The 23,016-nt window shown below is 47.6% G+C and overlaps 1 protein-coding gene across 3 annotated transcripts in view; it reads left to right on the forward strand.

The window, feature by feature from the left end:
• Window positions 1-23,016, forward strand: part of DIS3L2 (DIS3 like 3'-5' exoribonuclease 2) — a 236,453-nt gene that overhangs the window by 89,077 nt on the left and 124,360 nt on the right. For all 3 annotated transcript variants that reach the window (XM_025202717.1, XM_006022439.2, XM_014519372.2), the window contains 3 exons: window positions 7,229-7,335; window positions 8,607-8,854; window positions 16,748-16,921. In XM_025202717.1, coding sequence (XP_025058502.1) covers window positions 7,229-7,335; window positions 8,607-8,854; window positions 16,748-16,921 — 529 coding nt within the window. The remainder of the gene's footprint in view (window positions 1-7,228; window positions 7,336-8,606; window positions 8,855-16,747; window positions 16,922-23,016) is intronic.

Below are 23,016 nucleotides of genomic sequence, written 5' to 3' on the forward strand. Positions count from 1 at the left end.
GCCCAGTTTGGGCAGCTTCGATTGGACCGGCTGCGGAGGTCAGAGAGGTTTTAAAAAGGCCTGGGCCAGGAAGAAGGGGAGCCGTTATCCATGCGGTCATCCAGGTGAATCTGAACCTGGCTCTCCTCATCACCGCATGCTGCAAGAGTGCCCTGCCTCCAGAGGAAACAACAACCACCTCTGGATGATGCGAGTGAGTAACCTACTAGAGATCCGATCAGATATTTAGCTTCAGTAACTCAGATGCGTGTTGAAACGGCTACCTCAGCCACCCTGGTTTGCTCTATGGGATTCCTTTGATATTCCTGTAAGATTTCTATGATATTGCTCTACCTTTTACCCTATTTCTGCCCTACCCCTGTAATCAATAAAGTTCTCCTTTGTGACCGGTGTGGAGACTTATTGAGGGGTGGGTCTAAATTATGCCAAGGAGGCCCCTTAGGTCGGTGGACTAAGGGAGGCTTCCTAATAAGCCTCTGGCTTGGGGAAGTGCCCCAAGTGCTTGTATTGGGTCTAGTACCCATTGGACGATCAGGCCTGTGTTTTCCAAGGTGCGCAGAGCCAGAAGTGAGTCCAGAGCCTTGGATGGTGGCAGCGGGAACCCCAGGCTAGCGGGTGTGCTCCAGGGAAGGGGTCGGCCGGACGGGAGGCACCCTAAGGGAGGCACTCGGAGCCTGGAAGGTGGTCGGGAGCAGGGAGGTGGGCGGCTCAACGCAGGAGCGCCCCCTACTGGCCCGCCACACTCTGTATACAGCAGTCATTGTGAAACATCCTGGGAATCCTCTCAGGTTTGGCACTGCCCTGCTTTTTAAATGCATGGAGCCGTCTCAGTACTTCTCACGTGCAGCAGAAAGGTCCCGCTGCACACTAGCGCGATCCAGCTGATACGGGCCAGCATGTGCTACGCCACTGAGAAAAGCTTCAAAAGCTGCGAAGTGGCTGGGCCCCATCAGACTGAGCTGAACACACTTCATCAATCAAAACCATTCTCCGCTCCTGGAACATATGGCATGCAAACTTGGCCACTGCCAGTATCCCTCCAAATAAGGGTAAGAGGAACAATTTTGTCCTTAAGATGCAGTGCACTGAGGTTTATGTTGTATGATAATGAACTCCCCAGCCTTGCAGAGCAAAACCATAGCAGAGTTGGCGATGGAATCTGAATTCTTGCACCATTTAGTCCCTTGCGTTCGCAGCTCTATCACACTGCTCTCCTTTGCTTGTCCGTTCAAAATGATTCATTGCCCTAGTCTGTTTAATCTGGTGGTGAGTATACCACGCTCCACATCCTTGTGTGGCTCCTAAGGAATTTTCTTATTTACTATAGATGGCTCCTTTGTGCTGGAACGGACAAAGCTTTTGCAGACGCTTCCTGGTGGAGCATGGCGCACCATCTTTGAGATTAAATCTACAAACAACCAATTTATTCTTGATTAAGTCACTTCACTTACGTGTGGTACAAAACGTTATGTACCGAAAGCTGCCCGTTTAAACAAACAACAGAGACATGAAAAGTCTGTTACTTTGCTGGCCAGCAGCAGACTTTCTGGTGCTGAAGGACTTGCACGTGCGCTGGTGTAATGACCGAGTGCTAAGCTCAAGTGCAGTTTTTACATGGGATTGAGTTGATAGCAGTGGTGCCTCCAGTTGAGAGCCTTGAAGACGGGACTATGTAGAAAGGACCAGATTCCTTTCTTTAAGACTTTATAGCTGAAATAGTAAGCATTCACTTACTTTTTCTTCTTTCCATCCAGTGAGGGAGACATCCCCCCCAGTTGTTTTTAAGATCTGAAACGGTGATATATTTTCATTTGCAAGTGGATATTGCATCTTTAATTGTATGCCTTTTGGAAAGAATCACAAATTTCCACAGTGACCAATGCAAATGCAGAGAAAGTAATTTTGGATCTGTCACCGCCAATAAGGAATTTAGTCTGATGACTTCAGGTCCACTTTGGCCATCCTTTTAGTGTCATGGTAATCTAATTGTAAAAGGAAATTTGGGGGGCTTGTTTTGCTAACGTTTAGCCCGTGAATGCTTGCCAGGGAAGTCTAACTACACAGGAGAACTATTCAAGTGATCGTTTAGCAAGGGATGCAAATGCCACAATTGCTGGATCGAATTTGTTGGTAATAACGTAACTAATTTGAGAGGTTTTTTGCATTTCATGCCTAATTTTTTAAGTAAAGCTATTACCATTTTGGTTTGTCAGATAATCGCTGAAAGGAAAACAAGGGGATTATAATACAGCCTCACTGGATCCTAGCTGCTGCAGTGTGTTTTCACTGTAAGATAAGCTCACGAAGTGTTGCCCAAGCTAACATAGTAAATCTTTCTCAGAAAACATGTCATTGCACAGGGTGGAAATATTGAATGGTCATTGGATAACCACTACAGTAAAGGGGTCAAAATAATTCATTTTTGGTTTGGCATGAGGCAAAGAGCCTCTTCCCACCTCCCCTGCCCAGAAACCTCCTCCTTTCAGCAGCGAACTCTCCTGTTGAGAATTGCCTCTCTAAACCTCCTGCTCACGCGGTGTGCTCACCTCTGCACCCTCGCTCTCAGCATTTCCCACTGGGGCCTCACGGACCCCCTCTGGCTTTCGGGGGGCCGAAGGGGGGGGTTTGGAAGAGTGAAGTGCCAGTTCAGATGTCTGCGACAGAGCTGCATTCAGCAAAATTTGGTGCCAGGTCCTCCCTGGATCCTGGCAGCTGTAATCTTCCTGTTGCTTCTCGCCCGGTTTCAGCCATGGAGGAGTCTCCCGTACAGAAGTGTCAGGGTCCTGACGGCTCAGCCCCGTGGGCCCTGGATCATGTCAAAGGGCTTGCATTTCTCCTTCCCAAATGCATAGATAGAGGTTTGCCACCCTGACCATCTCTCATCTTTTGGGCAGCCCTCTATGCTGGCGTCCGATCCCTGCTTTGTCATGGACAACATGGGTGTCCGGTCCCATGCTTCATGGCTTGGCCCCACCCTAGGTAGCTCTCTCAGAAAAAGTCTGAATCTCTTTGTGTGTCTTCTTTAAGGAGGCAGAAAGTGCCCCCTTCCCAAACCCTCTCTGAGAACCCACCAGGCACAACAGCCTGTCAAATACAGATGTTGTTAAGGAAACAGTGGACAAGAATTAAGTAGATTGAGGACCAAACCCCTTCTGTTGGAGGTCTGGTCACAGACTCCAGCTTCTCCCTGCTCACTAAGTCTTTGTATGCAAATCTCAGGATTTTCTGGGTATTGGAACTGGAAAATAACTAGTATCCCGAGACAAAAGGTGTTTTTTCATGTCAGCCAGAGACCTCTGGTTGACTTCATAGCTGAAGAGGCAGGTAAACTCTACCAGCAACCCAAGCGAGTTTCAGAACTTGCCCAACTCTTGTGCTTGGCTCAGCAGCAGGGATGAAACGTTGCCTGTCCCTCATCCCAGGAAAAGGAGAGCAGAAAGCTGAGCCACGTCAGCCCAAAGCGTACTCCCAGGGGCTGGGAGCACTTCTGTGCTGCCAGTAGGTCATTCTGTTCTGCTTGTGTCTGTGCTCAGCGTGGGGTCTTATAAGGACGAGGCACCTGCTCTTCTTCTTCCAAGTGAGAGGCAAAAGTAGATTTCAGTTTGACCAAATGAAAAAATGCAAGTGACTCTGAAATATGGTTTGGAAGGTGAGGTGGAAAGGAAGTGGCTTCACGAAGCAATAGCCCTGTCATGAGAACAGGGCTTCCCTGGTAATTGCCCTTGCACATGTCTTTCCTAGAGTGTGCCGGCTTTGGCCATTGCCTTTTGTTGGAAAGTAAGCTTCACATTTGTTGCTCTGGCAAAGACCTCAGCCTAATCTCTGTCCCAACCTGCTGATTGTGTCCTATGAGCAAAAGCTCACTCCCATCAATCCCTGTGATAAGATGCACTTTAAGATATCCCATCTGGAAGACAACAAGCTGGTCGACCTCTATAACCTGATGAGCATCAGTTGAAGCAAGCTGTTGCTTATGAAAGCTTATGGATCTCTGATTAGGTAGTCTATAAGTCAGGGGTGGAGAATTGTTTCAGCTGGAGGGCCACTTAATGACTTTTGGTGAGCTATTGAGGTCTGCAAGGGTAGCCCTGCCCCTTGGCTGGAGCTCCCCCCCCCCCCCCCCAATTGCCCCCCCTCACCCCTGACCTTTGCCACCAGAAGTCCCTCCCTTTGCCCCTGCAAGTATTCTTTTTGGGAAGGGGGTTTGCCATCCTGGAACTGGAACAAAAACAAATCATACACTAAAAATCAAACATCTACTATAACATTTTTATATTATTTCAAAAATATTTTGTCCTGATTTACATGCATTTGCATAATGTATATAGAGGTGCAAGCCCCCATTGGTTCAAGCCTTTGCCACCAGTGGCAGCAGCAGGTAGCAGGCCCTCGGGGTGCTCGTGGCCCACAGCAGGCAGAGCCTCCCAGCAGTGCACAGCTCCCACCAAGTCCCAGGGGCTGCACGTGGTGGCACAGAGCCAGCTCCATGCCAGCATGTAGGGCTCCCAACACTGCAGGTGGGAAGCATGCACCATCGGGCCAGGCGGGCTCCGTGCTTAGATGTGCAGCTTCCAGCACTCCAGATGCGGTGGCATAGAGCCCACCTGGCCCGATGGCGTGCGACTCCCCGTGGCTTTCGATCTGCACGCCATCAGGCCAGGTGGGCTCCGTGGCACCATGTGTTGCCCCTGGCACTGCAAACAGGAGCTCCCCTCCCCGCTCACCAGCTGTCGTTGCAGGCCATGGTGCTCAGTGCCTCCATGTGAGGCTCCCAGCTGGAGTGCCTGGAGCCCATGGAGGTGGAGGCACCGAGCCTGCCCAGTCTGATGGCACGTGAGCTCTGAAGGCCCACTTCTCCTGCTGGCTTTCAGAGGGGCAGATGCAGGCTGGTAATAGTTGATTTTTGGAGGGGCCCCACGGGCTGAACAGAATGGCTTATTGGGCCAGATCTGGCTTGCGGGACATATTTTGCCCACCTCTACTATAAGGTGCCCTCTGTGACCTGCCAGACTTCCTTCATTTTTGGTCATCCCATTCTTTGGTTAGGAAAATTGCCGTGTGATGCACCATATATAGATCATTAACCAATGGTTGGGATATGTCCTTTGTTGCGTACCTTTGCTAAGATCACCTCGTGCATGTAGGAATTAAACAAATAATTTCCACTGAAAAACAGCTTTCTTGGCCTTTTTGCTTTTCCAAATTGTTGCTGGATACGACCTCTGGTTGGCAGGAAAGTTAAATGTTGCATCTGTTTGTTCTCCTTGTTGCTTGGCTTCACAACCACGAGGTCCTCGCTTTCCCCTTGCTTAACTCTTATTGTCCAAGCAGGTTCGTCAAGGATTTACCCTCCACTGAAGGCTCTTTAGATGACAGGTTTGATTTCTGCTTGTCTGAGTCGAGAGAGGTAGTTATCCCTGTTAGTCTGAAGTCAAGCAGAAGGCAGGGGAGGGTGACACCTGAGAGACTAACTGGTGCAGGGAAGCATAAGCTTTTGTAAATAGGCTGCCTTGTAGGAAAGCTTCTGCTCCTACGTCAGTTAGTCTCCAGGGTGCCACCCGGCCCATGTCTGATTATAAAGAGGGTTGATTACTTTAATAAAAGGGGAAAGAGGAGGGAATTTTTTTTTACCCTTCTGTGCACACGCATTCCCCTTCCCTTATAAAATGTTGAAGGGATTTACTTAAACTCTGCAGGGGAAAAATTGCCTTTGAGCAAAGCCTCTGCCCGCAGAACTTCATACCAACTGGCAATTTTGCGGACAATTTAGAAGCATATGAAAAATGGGGTTATTATTCTAATGATCGCAGTCATGGCCAAATGGCTGCTAGTGTAATCTTGCTGGAGGGCCTCGCTCACCATCCCTGAACATATGCCCATCTGTGACGGTGCCCTCTCGATGGCAGCGCGCAGCAGCTGCACTTGGGGGTAGCCGCAGGCGGCGGGGCAGTCCTGTCTGGACCATGTGTGCTCTTGTCTGGGTTCTGTCCCATGGAGCCGTCTGACTCTTCCCCACTTCTGGCAGCTGCAGCTTTTCCCAGTACGAGGCTCTTCACGATTCATCCGTCATGTCACCAGAAACTTGCATTGCAGGGAGGCCCGCTGGACAGATGGGCATCTTATGCTGGCCTGTATCGATGCTTTAAAGACTCTGGTGTCTGTATTTGGAGCATGGTGTCCTGCAGAACATTACTTGATCTCTTATTTCTTCTGTGAGGCCTCCCTCCATTGGAAATTACCTTCTTTTTGCCGATGGCTGGTGAGATGGTCCTTTTGGGAAACCGTTCTCTCATCAGGATCCTGCCTTCAAGGAATTTGCCATAACTACATGGAAATTCAGTTTACCTAAAAAACCCAGTTTATTCTCCTCTGGCCATGTAGTGAATGGTGTGTAGGTGTTTCCATTCTAGATTCACTTCCAGGCTGGTCAAAACTGCTTCTGTTTCTTAACCTGGGATATCAAGACCTAAATGCAAGCTTCCTCTCACCCAATTGAAAGATCGGTTCAGCCGTTTGTGACTAGCAGAAGTATGGCCAGGTGCCAGTTACCTGTAATGGAAACTTTCACACCTGTGTATGCAGCCAGTTTGAAATTCAACATGAAAATTTGCTTGGAAATTAGCTTAAACATCCCAGGTAACCACGGAAGGATTTTAAGGGGGGTGGCGGGGAGGAGTGGCTATTGGCTATACATAAGTGATTATTTTTCCTAAGGGTTTTTAATAACCCTGGTCCACAGCCAAAGAGTGTCAGCTTACAAGATACGATTTCAGTTCCAAAGATAAATATACATTTTATAACCTCGACTAGCATTTTTAAGGGAATTAATTAGACATTAAATGAATGTAAATCCTTAAAGGACAACGTATATAATGTTAACGACACCCACTACAAAACGACAGGCAATTCAAACAGCTTGTTGCATTGAAATAAATAGAACGCGTGTTCCTCCATCTTGTTTGCTATACTGGTAGAGATGCGCTTGTAACAACTGGATTTATATTGATTTTTTTTTAATCTCTTCAACAAACATGCACAATAATTGAAGAGCTTCCTAGCTGTCTGGAGAAATATTAAATAGCGTTTGGTATTTTGCCATTCAGATGGGCTGGCTTCCATCATTTACGGCTAAACTTGTACTTTGTGTTCATTTACAGGAAAAAACTAATGTAAATTGAAGCTGGAAAAATGTGTAAAGTAACCACTGGGTATGTCTGTTCTAATGCAGTGAAGGATGCAGAGAGCGGTGGCATGCAGGGTGCCAAACCAGAAGACCTTCCCAAAGTGAATGATCCAAGGCTTCTCCCAGACAGGCTTCTCCAAAGGACTGCAAAGGTAACTCCACGCTGAAGGCACTGTCAGTTGTGAGCGTGTGTGTGTGTGTGTGTGTGTGTGTATCAGGAGGACTGTACCCTTATTCTGCTCCTAGGAGCTGAAACGGTCCTATTGTTGGCTTCCACGTGGTCTTCTGAGAGTAGGTGTCGGCTCCGATTCCTCTTTGTATGATTTTCTTCACTGTCTTCAGTGGAAGTCTAGCATCTTGCAGTTTTTATCATATATCCTCCTTTAAAGTGGTTTTGTTATACAAAGTGATTTAGCAAGATGCAGAAAAGGGGTTTGGCTGTTGAAATGGAGTTCAGAATATCCAGAGTTGTCCCAATTAATAATTAAAAGGACAAAACAGTGTTTGGAAACGCTCTCAGACCTCAGGCTTCAGAGCTTCAGCCAGTCTCTGACTTTTGAGACCAGGGTGAGAACTGCCTGGGGGGCACATGGGGTTTTTGCCCCTTTCCTGTTCTTCTGACTCTTTCTTGTTCTGGCCATTGTCAGAGGTAGGGTAGTGGGTTGGGTCAACCTCTGGTCTCCAGTACAGCCATTCCTTGGATCAGGATTTCAATGAGGTGAATTTTGAGCCCTTCGGAAAGGATTGTTCTACATAAGCCTAGCAAATTAGCTATAATGTTTCTGTTCCCTAGCAATTTATGCAGTCTCCAGTGATGAACACCTCTCCAGAATGATCATTTAATGATATATGATTTATTATTCTTTTCAAAGCCAATTTGTGTAAAGGTAAAATAGCCCTTCGCTTCAGAAAAGCAGAGCGAGAATTTCTGCCAAATTGCCCACAGCACATCCTTTCCTCTCCTGTGGTCAACATTGGATCTACCAGAGGCACTGTTTTTGGACTGGCCTGCTCTGCCCTGGATGTTGGAAGCACAGTCTTTGCAGCGAAGTGTACAAGTGAAAGATTTTTTACAGAACTTGCTTGTACATGTGGCTAGTGTTCTGCACTTGGAAGCACGAGCTTCTTGTCTGGTTTTGTTCTGTAATCAAGAAAACTTTCTGAGAGAGCTAGCACTTGGAAGGCACTCAGCCCCACCATAGCCGTGAGCAAGATGGCAAGCATTGTTTGGCCTAAGAATATGCTTTCTAAATGAGTACTTTGTGTTTAGGGTATGCATACGAACCCCAACCCTAGGTAACCTACTCTAGAAGCTGTGATTCTCCAAGATCCTCTGCGGTGTCGCTGTGCTAGCCTTCCTCCTCTTATGGAGAAATGCATTTCTTTGAAGTTGTTAGCTGAGGAAATCCTTTTTCTGTTCTAGGTGGTCTATATCTTGGAGAGGAAGCATTCCAGAGCGGTGACAGGCTTCATCAAACTGCTGGCAGACAAGAACAGCGAGCTCTTTAAGAAGTGTGCCATGTTCTCCCCCGTGGACCACAGAGTGCCTAGAGCCTACGTGTCCTTGGCAGACTGCCCTCCCGACTTCATGACCAGGCCTGAGGACTACTCCAATACCCTCTTCATCTGCCGCATTGTGGATTGGAAGGAAGACAGCAACTTTGCAATAGGGTATGTGGCTACAGGCAGGAATGGAGAACAACGAGGTTACTTTTCTGGGTGCTCAGCTTGACGTCGTTTGGTACCTGGTTCAGCCTCTGCAGCTTGTGTACCTATTATTATTCCAAATAGGAGTCACTGTCATGGGACTTAGGGTAGCTCAGTAGAGGTTAAACCTATGAACTCTTGTCTGCAAAAGCAGGGGCTTCATTTGGGTGTTGCAGGATATGAACAAATGTATATCTGGGCCTCTCTGAAAAGGAGAGGGAACTTCTGCTCAGGACCAGATATCAACTGTTAGAGTGTTAGGTCAGACTTCTGTATGACCTTATAGCCATAGGGGTTTGTTAAATGGCTGTAACTTTGACCCTGGGTTAAAGTTGGAGTGGTTTTGCAAGCTGCATCCTCAGAGCTTGTATTGGTAATCTTTGCTTGCAAGCAGTACAACTGTTGCGATGCCCACAGCCTGTTCACTCACTGTGCAAGTACACAACACAGGGTCTTTGCACTGAGGAGTCTCCCACCCTGTGATTATTAGGAAGGTTTAGTAGAAATCAGTGTTCACCTCTGCTTTGAACAGGGAATCAAGGGAAGTGCTTCTTCCCCTCTGCTCATCTGGATTCCTGTGTCCAGTTTTGGGCCCTGCACTTTCAGAAAGATGTGGGCAATTTGGAAAGAGTCCAGCATGGGGCAACAGAAATGATTAGGGCCCTGGGAGGCCAGCCTTGTGGGGAAAGGCTGAAAACTAAGGTTATTTAGTCTGGAGAAGAGAAGACTGACGGGGGATTTTATAATCTTCAAATACCTGGAGGGTGATTACAAAGATGATGGAGATAGACTTTTCTCCTTGACTGTAGGGGACAGGACTATGAACAACGGCTTCAAGTTGCAGCAGAGAGAATTTCCTTTGGAGTTGAGGAGGAACTTTCTGACTGAGAGTGGTTAAGCATTGGGACAGGCTTCCTCGAGATGTCTTCTCCATGCTTGGAAACTTTCAAAAGCAGGTCAGACAGACAGGGATGCTCTTGCCTTGAGCAGGGGCCTGGACTAGCTGACCTTGTGAGGTCCCTTCCAGCCCCGTTTCCAATGAATCCTATGATTTTGCAGCCTTGAAGCAGAGGTGACACCAACCTGCCGGTGAAAAATTAGAGAGACTTAATTTAAATGCACTAGGGAAGCTCGGACATTTTTTAGCGCATTGTCTTCTCCACATGTCCAGCATTGGCAGCGTTGGGTGAACAGTCCCAGCACCAAAAGAATAAGTCACTGCATATGTTGTAGCTGGGATTTAAGACCCAAACTCAAGAGGGCTCCTTCTGAATAGCACAGCTCAGTGGTGTATACCTCTGCTATAGGGTTCATGCTACCTCTGGTCCCTTATGGGGAAAATCTTTCATTGTCTTTCTATTTGCTGTCAACAAAGAGGAGAGCGGAGGGTGGTCAGGACTCGACTTCTCGTTCTCATGGATCACGCTCTGCTCTGCAGTGCAGGGGGAAGCTGCGAGGCTAAGCTAATGTTTTCTTTCATCGAGTGATCAGGCCTTCGCTTATCTGCCCTTTTGACTACAGTAATGTGCAGCCTGATTTGGCTACACCAGGAGTTTCCGAGATGTGAAGGGTGTTGTCAGGAAATGAACTGAAAAAACTTTCCATGATTTGTCTTCACACATTGTGGTTTCCTCTAGGGCTCTGCTGGGACTTGAGGAAGAGCCCTGGGGAGGCCAGTAGCATAAATGTTGAGGACTGCTTTCAGCATTTAACTTACCAATATACACTTGTCTAAACTCTGAAATGTGCTGAAGCCTTTTAGAGGCCACAAAGGGCATGCTAGTTTTCTGGCTGTTAAAGAAAGGTGGCTGCATGCAACTGCCAAATGAATGCAGGAGATCTCTGGGCAGGGGGTGGGGTGAGAATAAGATTGTGTTATCTGGTAAGTCGGCCTGGGTAGCTCATCCCTTCTTGGCTTTCTGCACTTTCCCATCTGATTGCTAGGCCAGGGGGCAGGGTGAGGAGATCTGTGTTCCCTTTCCAACTCCAAACTTGGTTCTGTTGTTTTGAGAAACATTTCTTTGTCTCCCTGGATCCCTTCCCATCTCTGCTACACGGGGACAGGCATCTTTTTGTTTTGAGGTCTTTGAATGAATAGCTCTATTAAGTGCAAAATGTTTTGAAGCTATTAATAATGGGTGGAGGATTACGGAGTCTGATTTGTTTGCGGCTTTTTTCCCCTTTCATGTCTAGAAACTGAATTCGTCCTTTATTAGAACAAGGTAAAAACCTTGCTATGAAGCTGCAGTCATCAAGAGGCTCATTTCCCTAACGCTTGAGGATCTTGGCCTCTCTCCTGAGGGTAATAGCATAGACTTCACACAATCATTTGAATCCCAAAATGTTATTAAGTAAGCGAATGTCAAAAGAAGAGCAGTCTTCCTTTATCTCCGAGCAATCTATTGCTCGTAGCGGCACGTGGAAGCTTCTGCAAACTGTGATTAATGATCACGTGCAAGACATGGGATGCATCTTACCAGGATCTCAGCCGAAAATCTGCGTCCTGTTGACTATGTTCAGGAGAGTTGTGCTTCTCTTGCAGGTTTAGCTACCCACCGGGTCAGTTGGGAGCTTTCTGATCAGGCCTGTTCAGTGGGGCGTGGAGTAAAACAGAACCCGAAAGCCTGCGCTTGACGTTCTGCACAAAGCACACCTGCTGGTTTGCCTCCCGTCTTAATCGGTTTGGTGCTGTCTCCTTGCCTGCATGCCACAGGGTCTACAAAGCACTGCCAGGCTCCCAGAGGCATGTCACTCTCCTTTATCACCTCTCCGCATTATCTCCAAACGCGCTCGAGCAGAATAAACCATCTACATTGGGAAAGCTCAGACTTCCCCAAGACATGGTGTCCTTCACACGCCGCACCGAGGTTTCCAGGAGGTCCTTTGGTCTTGATGGTGACCATGTGCCCTTGGACGAAGTCGGTAGGTGACACAGAGCTACCACCCGCCATTCAGGGTTCGGGAACCACCCGGAGAAAACCCGACGGCGTCTCGGAGGTGTGCGGTTGGGGAGGGGGCTCTTTTTGTGACTCGAGCTCCACCTGGTGGGGGAAGGTGGGACACGACCTGGCTGTCCTGCGGGGAGTGTGTGGGATTTCTGCTTTGCTTGAAACAGGCCGAGTGGAAAAATGAGACCAGGAGGAGCCAGCACCATGAAGTGGACAACTGCAGAGATGGTGACATCCCTGGGATACTCACAAATCCCTACGGCATGGCAGGAGGAGGGACCTTTCCCGCAGGACAGGATCGCGGCATGGCAGTGAAATGGCCTTTAATTTTCTCCCTCTTAGGAAACTGTTAAAAAAACTAGCCTTTAAGCCAATCTTCCCTCCAGGAAAGTGCCAGAGGTAGATCTGGTTGGGGGCGTTCTGTTGTCATGATGCATCCTTGTGCCCTGGGTCATGAAACGTCTCCACGTCCTCTGGTCGGTTCCCTGGCTTCTGATGCTGCGTTTCCTCTTTAGAGACGGGCTGAGCGGTCCTTTCCCTTCCCCCTGCATGATGGATGGGGCTGTTAAAGCAACAGTCCAACCCCAAAGTGAAATGTAAAGCTACCAACTGCCTCTGCCTTAGCTTTGGGATCGGCGGCACGTGGAGCCTACATGACTGCGGCAGCTTGGGGTCCTCAGTGCCGCTCAGTCCCGGTGACGGTATTCATCAGGAGATTTATGACAAGTGAGAACTTGCCCCTTGCCCTTTCTCTTTGTAGCTGCTGCCAAAGCCAGCTTAGTGCTTGCAGTTCCAAGATTTGGGGGTTTTATTTTGGCTTTTTTTTTAAACTTTCTAAATCCAGATTTATGTGGATTGACAGAAAGTGATGGGATGACTCCAGGCAGGAGGGGCACGAGGAGCTGTGGTCCCTGACCAGCAGGGCCATGCTAGCCAGAGACCCTGTTGTGGTCGTAGCTGTGTCGGGAACACTGCCCCCCTCCCTGGATAGCTGGTTTTGCTCCTGCTGAAGTGTTTGCACTACGTTGGTGCAAGGAGCAGCCTTGCTGATAGAGCCGCACCTCCAGTAAGAACTGCGCTCTGAAATGGCCCTGGGGTAGAAGCAGTTTAACAGTTGCGTGGAAGACGACTCAGCAGCACAGGATTCATTTGAACCGATCCTTCCAAAACGCATAGCTTTCCTTTAGGACTCAGTTCAGCAGATCAGCAACATTGAACCTTTTAGGTTGGAGACAGTGTCTTGCATTAGGTGGGATCGTCTCAGGCTGGGTCCCTGTTTTGGAAACGAGACCTTCAAAGAGCTCCTGCGTGTGGGTGGCAGTGGGGAGCATGGCATGGGGGCAGCCTTCATACGTTGGCCCAACGTGAGCGATGCTGGCCAGCGTCTCCCAGCGTTTCTTCCTACCTACCTTCCTGTTGCAGTTTGTCACGTGTCTTTCTTCCATTCTCTGCTTTAAACCCTGGCATCACGTTAAATAGCTGCTCTTGCTCACCTCAGCAGTAATCGCATTGCTAACACTATGAAGCTATGAAGACGGTAAACCATCTCTGGAATGTATTGGCATATCAGCTAGTGAAGCACATTATCAGGATCCCAGGACGCGTGATTATTGTGACCGAGACTTGCTTGTGGGTCGGCTTCTGAATCCAAGTGGAGGTTGTTCGCCACCCCCTCTGCAGCGCTGTATCGAGGTACCTGGTAGACGGGACCACGTTCAAGTAATACCTTGGCTACATGCTCCCCCAAACTTCCCGCCTCAGCAGGAGCCTTATCCCCTCTCTTCCACGACAGGATGTTGCCTCTGTCCCTGACGTCAGTAGATGGGTATTCGAGACGTCCTCAGGGAGCTGTAACGCCCTGCCATTGACGTCACCAGAAGGAAACGTTAAATCTCCAACGGTTCAAAAATTTTAACTTTGAAAATTTTTTAAAAATCCAAGCAAGGGCAGTGCACGCTGCAAGCAGAGGAGCTGGGCTGGAAATGCTGGGCTGCCGCCAGCCCACATGACACTTGTTGTTTGGAAGCTTGTCTTGCTGCCCCGTATGGCATGGGAGCCCCCGGAGTGGATTTACAGCCTGGCTTTCCCTCTAGACCCATCTCTTATCCTGTACGCCTGAACTTTGATCACGTGCCGTCCTGTCGGATTTAGCTCTGATGCAAGCCGTCGCGTCTGTGTGACTGTAACGTGGCCCCGATTAAAGTTGGTTGCAAGCCCTTTATTTTCTTTCCAGGTACTTGAGAAATATTCCCTTGAATATCGTCAATCAAATGTTAATCTTAGTCCTTATGTCAAAACTCTTAAGTAATCAAATGCTGCTCATTCTGTATGGGTCATAACCTCATTTCAGTACACGGCTCAAGAGCACATGAGTTACAGAATCCACTCGGGGAAAACGTTCTGGCATGGAAAGGTGGTTTCCCTGACTTGTAATGCTGCCTTCAAGAGATGCTAGAAGTCTGTTATCTTCTAGAGGGTGAGCAACGCTTGCAGCTCTGGCTGGGATTAATGGGAGCTTGAAAAGGAGACCATCAGTTCCTTGGTGTCGGCGATGGGGAAGTCGAAAAGGGTCACCCTCAAATCCCCCCATTTCTCCCTTACCTCCTAGATCCGTTCTTCTGCCCACAAAGCGTGGTGGGGAGACCAGATGCTCCTTCCTTGCCCTTTATGGGGCTCACTGCAGGGACCAAGGCCCAAGTTTCAGCTGCTGCCGTGCTGTCCCTGCCCGTCACTTCTCCCAGGCCAAGCCTGTCCACGTCTGCAGCTGGACACTTGACGGGTCTGCGTTTCGTTGCTGCTGCTCTGAGCAAGTGAAAAGAAGATATACAAGTGTTGTCTTGTTTACTTGCATTTAAAACAAGGATCAGATTAGGATAGAGGTGGCAGCACTGAGAACCATGGCTAGATGCCAAAGCCAGGCATGTTTCTTTGCCACAATTGTCCATAAAATTGAAACAATCAAGGGCAGGATCTTTTATCACTCGTTTTATTCTTATTTTAAAGCCGGGGAAGGCAAACTACCATTCAACTCAGAGCAAAGTGCACAATCCTTTGCAGCATATCACCCCATCTGACAGGTTTATGACACTGCCCTCCCTATCGTGGGGAGCGATAACGTTTCTTCTCATAAAGAAGATGAGCTTCTGTGCACCATGCAAATGGAGTTTGTTATGGAAGTTTATGGTGCATTAGAAACACCGAGAGCATCCTGCATGTCGGAATGAAAAGTACCCTTTTTTGCCCTGTACCAGGAAAGTAATTAGTGCCAGTTCTCAGTCATTAACATTACGACAAAAGGGTGAGTATTATGTTATTGTATTTCACACGTTGCTGAAACCTTTATTGTGGAGGCTGTATCCTCCTCCTCTCCGGACTAGCATACTTTGATGAATTTTTCTAAATTTAGATTCTCATTTCCTTGGGGTCAGGAGCCCTGGTCCCCTTTGCTTTATGTGGTGCCGTTCATAATAGCGGCGCTATGCTAATAATAAAATCCTGACCTTCCTCACACAGCAGGTAAAGAAAGGTTCGTCCACAGAGATTCCAGTTTCTAGTACTACTTCCCTCGTCCCATAGGGAAAGGAGTCTCTCCCTGTTTATGCAGAATCGCAATTTTCAGGTCATTTTTGCCCCTTAGAAATGGAAACGCGGTCGACACCAGAGGCTTTGGGCATAACATTTGGTGCGAGTTGCAGTGGAGCAGATGGAAGTGGTTTGTAGGCATAATAGACAAGCAGCCTCCCGCAAGCATTTGCAGAGCTGCTCTTCAAAGATGATTAGATGTGTGACCCAATGCTGCCTCCATCCACAGCCAGAGCCCCCGGCCCCTTTCCGGCAGGAAAAGCTGATACCAGCCAGCAGCACCACGTGGGGGCCCTCAGTCCTTGAAAAAGTCTGGAAAATGGCTGGAAACAGTTCACTTGCTTGATGCTGAGGTGCAGTATGCTGCTCTGGTAAGAGAGGAGAGGATATTTGGGCAGAGGAGCATGTGAAGTCCTGTGCTGCCCAGGCTAGACTGCTTCTGGTACCTGCACCAGCTCACGCAGAGCTAGCTACGGCATTGCAGTGCTGCACTGGAGTGTGCAATGCCCTTTGCTTGGCTCTTTGGAAAGTGCCTTCAGGCAGAGAAGCTGAGCTACGAAAGGTCCTGAATGGCGAGACCACTTTCTGATGGCTGGAGGAGTTGGGGACGGTCCTGAAACTTGTCTGTTGTGGCACAGCGTCCCCGGGGTACATCTGCCACCTCCGTGGGGATCCTGAGATGGTTGCTGAGGAATGGGCCCTGCCCACTCGCTCCCTGTCCACGTTCTTCACGTGGTGGATAAATGTTGGGCGTTTGCTGCGAGAACCGTGGGGGGCACGCCTAGCACAGCTCCAGGAGCCTGTCCAACACCGAGATCCTCAGAGCTTCCCTTAACGACAGCATGACACTTCTTGGCAAGTGGCGCATGATGAACAGGAGCAAGTAGTCAGGGCTTGCGTCTTGGTGATGGCACAGATGTCACCTGCGTAAGAGAGGTCGAGAGCCGGTGATTTATAGGACTTGTGCTAGAAGCACAGAGCTCTTAACCACCGGACATCGCTACTGCGGCTTTTCTGTTTCCTGTAACTGGATACTCTCGTGATGCTCAAACGGTCTCCTTAAAGCGAGACATGGAAAATAGCAGTGGCATAGAGTCTGGCTCGTGCTTCACATCTTCCTCCGCTGACATAACTAGTGGCTTTGTCCCGCTCCCTTCAAAGCCCTATGCCAACACTCAGGGAGGAAAAGTGAAGGGGGAAAAATGTGCTTGCTCTCGATGGCTCAATCGCAGATGCATCAGGCCTCTATAGGAGTTCAGTCGGCAAGTCAACCGTCTTAATGTCGCACTGAAAAAAAAGCTTTACCCCTTGTGCTTGCTTTCCACAGGCAGATGACCAAAAGTCTGGGTCAGGCTGGCGAGATTGAACCAGAAACAGAAGGGATCCTCACAGAATACGGCGTGGATTTTTCTGACTTTCCCCAAGAAGTTCTCGCGTGCCTTCCCCAACGCCTGCCTTGGGTCATCCCGCCAGAAGAGCTGGCCAACAGGAGGGATCTAAGGTAATAAGCAAAAACCTTTCTTGGTGTCCAGCTCGTTCTTGTGTTGCTGTATGGGGGGGGGGTGTTTTGCTTCACAGGCACCACGTGTTTCATCACATTATTAACAGGTAGTACCGTAATGGTTACTTTTCTTGGTTCTACCTTGTTAGCTAGGCAAGTAGCCCTCCCCTTAAAAAACAAAAAACAAATAAAAAAAATCCACCTGGGGGAGCATGTTGTATGGTAATGAACGTTGTCTTCAATAATCCCTTCGAAGACAAAAAATGAAGGCTCCGGTACAAAAATTTAAAAGTGGAATCAAGTTTGAGAGCTGTTTTTGCCTAGAACCTTGCAAATACTCCAGCTGTAGTTTTCCTGAGACTGTCTGTTGATGCAAGGATTTGTTTTGAAGACCCAGAAAGTCCTCTTTTTTACTGGTGCTGATAATTCAGGGTTCACCGTAAAGATCTGTGTTAACGTGGATGTGCTCTGCAGGGCTGAACATGTCTAAATATGGCTTGGGTTTTCTGATTTGTTACATTGGGGCTTGGGCAGGCAGAGGATGTCCCGCGTCCTGTCCAGGCGGTTTGAGTTTTGCAGGGTTTTGAGGAGTTGGCAATTGCTGTTGCATCTCAGGGCACTGGACATTGTGAGTTTTATACAATGAACTTCCCTGTTTATCGTGGTGAAGATGCAGTATTTGCATGCCCCTTGAGAAAGAGATCTATCCATTAACTGTGCCGGTGTGAACACGTGTGTGTATCCAACAGCAAGGCCATCCCTCTTGTTTTATCTGTGTAGTTCCCTGTAAGGGTCATGTAATGTGTTAAGAGGGTACGTAGCATTGAGTGTCTGGATTGTACAGGTGAAAGGCCAAGACTTGGGTCTCTGGGCAAAGGTGGCAGGGGAAGGTGATGAAGCAGCTGGAGTCACATTTGGGTGCTGTTCCTGACTGCCATCCGCTCCCTAAGGTTTTTGCAGCCAGTTGTTCAACAGCTTTTTCTCCATGTGGCTTTTCCCTGTGTGAAATGGATGCTATTTCCCTACCTTGCAGAAGGCTCGGGAGGCTTAAGTTATGCCTGTGAAGCTCTCTGTGATCTTGGCAGGAAGCAGGCAATCATTTCATGCATTACTGCCAGAGCTACCAAAGGTTTCCACCCCAGCTCCAGAGCGTGGCATTCTAGATGCAAAGAAGTATTGGACCCAATTCCCTGCTCCAATGCTGGCGTGTGGCTAGTGAAGTCAGCGGCATTGCACTGCCACAAAGTGGTGACATGCCGTAGAGAACTGGACCTTTTATTGGCTGGCGTCAACATTCGGACACTGGATTTCAGATCAGGAATGATTTAAAAAATGATACAAGATGTCTGGCTCCACCAGAAACGCATGCGTCCAGGGCAGATGTCACTTGAATTATCTTATTTTTGGCCACTCAGCTCTGCTTCAGAAGCCTTTCCCTGCTTTCCTTCTGCCTAAGCAGCAGTGCTGTTATGAGATGAGGAACTTGACTCACCTCCAGTTACACAGTCATTCTTGGAAACCCACTCCAAGTGCATTTCTCGATTTTTCAGACTGAATTTTACATGGAGAATTGTCAAGGTGTTCAGTCACGTTTGTTGAAGTTACGTCATTTAAATCCTCCTCTCTCCCTTCTCGGTGATGGTGAGTCCACCTGTTTCCACCTGTCCTCTCAAATATACAACTTTCCTCTTAAGGGTTTCCAAGATAACTATTTCATCTTCATGTGTTCAGACTTTCAATATCAACTGCCATTGTTGCTACTTATCAGTCTCTTGTCTAAACACGCATGAAGGTAGCATGAAACTTCTGCATCTGGGCATGGAGGCGAAACACGGTATTAATGTGCTTTGTCACAACGTCCAAGTGAGAGGTTTGCAAACTGCAAAAGAAGATATTTTTTACTCAGATAAGTGATGTGAGACATAGCTAAGTGACACTTTCTCCACCTACCTTCTTCATTCACCTTTCCTGCTCTCTCAAAGGCCCAATGTTGAGCTGCGCAGTGGTCAATCCAGGCATTTTTTATTCTGGAGCTGTAATGTGTCACCCCCTGTGGCTGTTCGTTGAGTGCCCGACACTGGGCCAGCGCTGAAAGTGCCGCATCGGTGTCACCTGTCCGGAGTATATCGTACTGCAGACTGTCAGTGCGATGCAGGTACCTGATGGGTCTCTTGGCATGCGTCAGACATCACCAACCATGTGTACATGGTTACATCGTCTGCCTGGAGCTTCTGCAGTGCTATAAGGATTCATCCGAGCTACAGAAAGAGCCATCTGAAAACCCCTTTGAAAAAAGGCTCATGCCAATGCACTTTATGCATTGTGTGCCCGACCAGTTGTAACTAGAGCCCTCTTACAGTTCATTTTAAAACCCGTTCTAAACCAGGAGTTCCCGAAGTAGGGGTCAGGATCCCATATGAGATTGGATTTACAAGTGGGGTCCTGGGGTCTGCAGAGATATACTTACGAGGGCTGAGTTTTGGTGTAAGTGGGGTGGTAGCCAGAAAGGATTGGGCCGTGCTGTCAGCTCTGTGATAGCATGTTGTCAGCACTGGCGGTGAGACAGGTCTGTGGAGTCTCTGGGTCAGCTATGCTGTTATAAATCACAGATAAAGTTGTTAAATGATACCCGTTCTAGCTTCCTCTGGCTAACTTCTCACTTATGCAGCTTAGCGTGGAAGCTGAGTGCAGTTACTTGACTACTGCTCGACTACCCAGCTGAGTGGTGCCGAGTACTTCTCTGTCGAGCGCTGGGCAGGAGGCAGACGACAGCTTGACTTCTAACACGGCTGACTGCATCGGCGTGGGAAGTGTTAGGCTCTTCACGTATTGAACCTTATCGTCTTCCCCCTCCTTCGGAAGCTAATTTTCTAGCAAACGAGAAAAGACTGGTTTCTAAACGCATCTTTGTTCTGTTCTCATTGGGAATAATCTCATCACAGACATCACTTCACTGTTTCAGCAAATCTTTGCAATCCTTTGCAGTTCCCGATGGAGAACTCTTAAAAGAAAGAGTTTGTTGGGACTGAATGTCGTTTTAGGACAAAATGGAAAGTATGTCTGAAGCATTCATGGTGGATGCTAATGTTAATCAGTGTAAGGGAATTATTTTGTTTGTTCCTATCGTTTTGTAAATGCATTTCCCAAATTGTTTTCTCTCTGGTCTTTCATTCCTTTTTTTTTTTTTTTTTTTTTTTTTAAAAAGGCGTGTGCCCTCTTGCCATGCTTGCTGGACTGGCTTTTCTGCACTATCAATAGACCTTGCAGGTAGTTGCTTCAAGAAGTAAAAATAAAATCTTCTGGTAATGTTATTAAAAACCAAAAAGAGAAGGTTTTAAAAATACTTTCATAGTTTCTAATGCATAAAACCCGTAGCCAGTTATAAACAGTCCCTGCTGCTCTCAGTTTTAGTTCCTGCCCCGCTGTTGATTATGGTATGATCTTGGGCAAGCTCTTGACCTCGCTTTACTTCCTTTTATCTATTTGTAAAATGAGACAAATATTTCATAGAAGCGCTGAGCTTGTTTGCAAAGAACATGGAGGCCCTGTAATGAAAAGTGCAAGATAAATGTTAAGTGTTGTCACCGTGAACTGAAAGCAGGCGTTCTCTACAGAAAGTTGGACATAATTGATGGAAGGTCTGCTCCGTAGCATTTCAATGTCATGACATAAATAGGACCCACATTCCCACTGTTTTTTTTAAACTCAAATTGATTAGAACGAATATTTCTTAATTAAATGGGGAAAATAGTTGCAGAAGAGGAATACTCCATTTACGGTTTCAAAGTAACACAAAGCAACCGGAGGAATGGTGTAGCAGAGGCAAGTTCTCACACATTTAGCCATTTTCTGGCTTTTTCTAGGGCTTCGACCCGTACTTCTCATTTCCTTGTTTGCTTTGTACTGAGTGTTTCAATGGTGCCGTACAAAACCTCACTAGAAGAGAGGAGGAGGTCATGGCAAAAAAGGAAATGCAGATTTCAGGGGTAGGTGAGGGGCCCTGGGGGGTCACAGGAGGGAAACGGTTTGAAGAGGTTTAGCCAGAACTTTAAGAAACCCAAAAGCTATTTCTAAGGCTTGTTCCAAATGTTTCTAATTTCATTCATATCTTTTTGTTTCCTTTACGGCTAAACTGGGACAAGAAACTAAAGCCAGGAAAGTCCAATCATAGTGGGAAACAAAAACCTAAATATTGGAGAGAGAAAAAAGGCCGTTCTTTGCAAAGCAATTTTGCCTTTTGCATGTCTCCCATTGTTGGTGTTACTGTGGAAAATGTCTAACGTCACTCTTTTGGAAGGCACTAAACCTGGGTCGAGTCGAGATGGTTTATATAGTCTAACATAGAAGAACTCGAGGAGATCTATTTCTTTACCATTCGCCTCACAAGTGAGCCCAGTGACCTCCTCTGGACCATTACAAATGTGAAACTTGGCACTCAAAATTGCTTGCTCTCAATTTTCCAGTTGCTTTCTCTTTTTTTCCATTTGATGTCATCCTGCCAACTAGCGATTTTTATTATTATAAACAGGACATTGTATTCACTTTTAAGAAGAAATATGAAGCTGGAGGTAAAATTACCAAGTGCAGTTTCTCAGCTGCCAAAATAGAAAACAATGAGCTAAAAATACGGAGTAGAGAAAGGGTGTTGTGGCGAGAAGCAGTGAACTATCTGCACAGTTAATAGGTGTCTAAGGACCTGAAATGTTCTTCACTTGACCAACTCAGAAAAGTCGCTCCCTGAGCAAAAAGGGCAGCTTTGGTGCTAATGCTAGATACTGAACGTCCTGCAAAGCAAAAATCAATGAGGCTTTATTACAGCTGGCATTAAGCTATCAATGAGCATTGTTTCCCTGCAGATGAGACCTCATGAAAGTTGTTGGTCTTGGAAATGAAAAGCTCTACCCTTGTGAAGCAGCCTTAGAGTTCATATTTTTAAGATATAACCTATCGGTCACAAACTGTGATGTCCTCAAAGGTCTTTCATCCATGGCTGAAGCTACTGAAGGTCATCATTACGGAGTAAATAGCAACTTCAGGTGCTCCTTTAAAAATCTGACATCCTTCCTTCCTTTTGGTCAGAGAAGTAGGAAAAGCAGAGGTGCTTCCTCAGGTCTTTACGTCCTATTCTGGACGGGGAGGCTCTGCTCCGGGCACTGTTTGTAACTGGACACCGCTGGCAGTGGGACGGCGCTGGCATTGCTATTCTGCCCACTCCTGTGCTGCCTTTGAGGAGGGGTGCAGATGGGATTAGGGATTAGCAGCGCTTATATTAAAGACTTTGCAGCAGAGTCTAAAGGAGGTGTGTGCAAGTAGATTGTGGGCTGATAAAATTGGAGCCAGTGCTAACAACGGCAGCTGCCTTCCCCCGGCAGTGCACGAAGGAGTAGGGTGAAGGGGGGCCAGCCTGTGAAGCAGATGTCTGTTCCAGGCAGGTGGAAGGCTTTAAGGACTTGAAAAGGATATAAGGCAGATAAACCATCATTAAACATCTTATTCCCTGGAGGTTTTCCATTACAGAAAGCTTTTGTCAAGCAGAAGTAGAGCAAGCCTCACCCTGCTATTACAGGGCATGGGTTTACAGGGTTTCTCAAGGGATCTGACCAGCATCTTAACAGTGCAAAGCAGCAAAGAGCCGAGTCTGTCGTCCCGCAAAGTGTGGGAAGGCAAACAAGGCCAAGTCACCGTCTCTTGACTCACTAAATGGCAGCTGATTTTGCAATATCCTCACTGAACTCAACAGGGCGGTTTGAGGAGCCCAAGGTGCTGCTGCTGGGTAGCACAGCATCCCCTTCTAGCCCGTTGGTAATACGGTCTGTTCTGGAAGCTAATGGCGAAGGCCGGGCCCCGAGATGTTCCTTGCCACCTCTCTCACTGTGCTGCCTGCTCTGCTGCCAGGTCGCTGGGATCAGAAAGATCTCCTGACCGAGCTGAAGAAATACTGCAAGACGGCGTTCTTGTCTCAGTCTCGGGCTTGAGCTCCTTGCAGCAGAGCCCCTGACCTGTCTGTACGGCCTCGTCCTCTGAAATCAAAACTCGTGGCAGAGGTGATCTCTTTTATTAGAGCAACTCAATATTTGCAAAAAAAATTCTGACTA

This window comes from Alligator sinensis, unplaced genomic scaffold, assembly GCF_000455745.1.
Source record: "Alligator sinensis unplaced genomic scaffold, ASM45574v1 scaffold301_1, whole genome shotgun sequence".
Taxonomy (NCBI): Eukaryota; Metazoa; Chordata; order Crocodylia; family Alligatoridae; genus Alligator; species Alligator sinensis.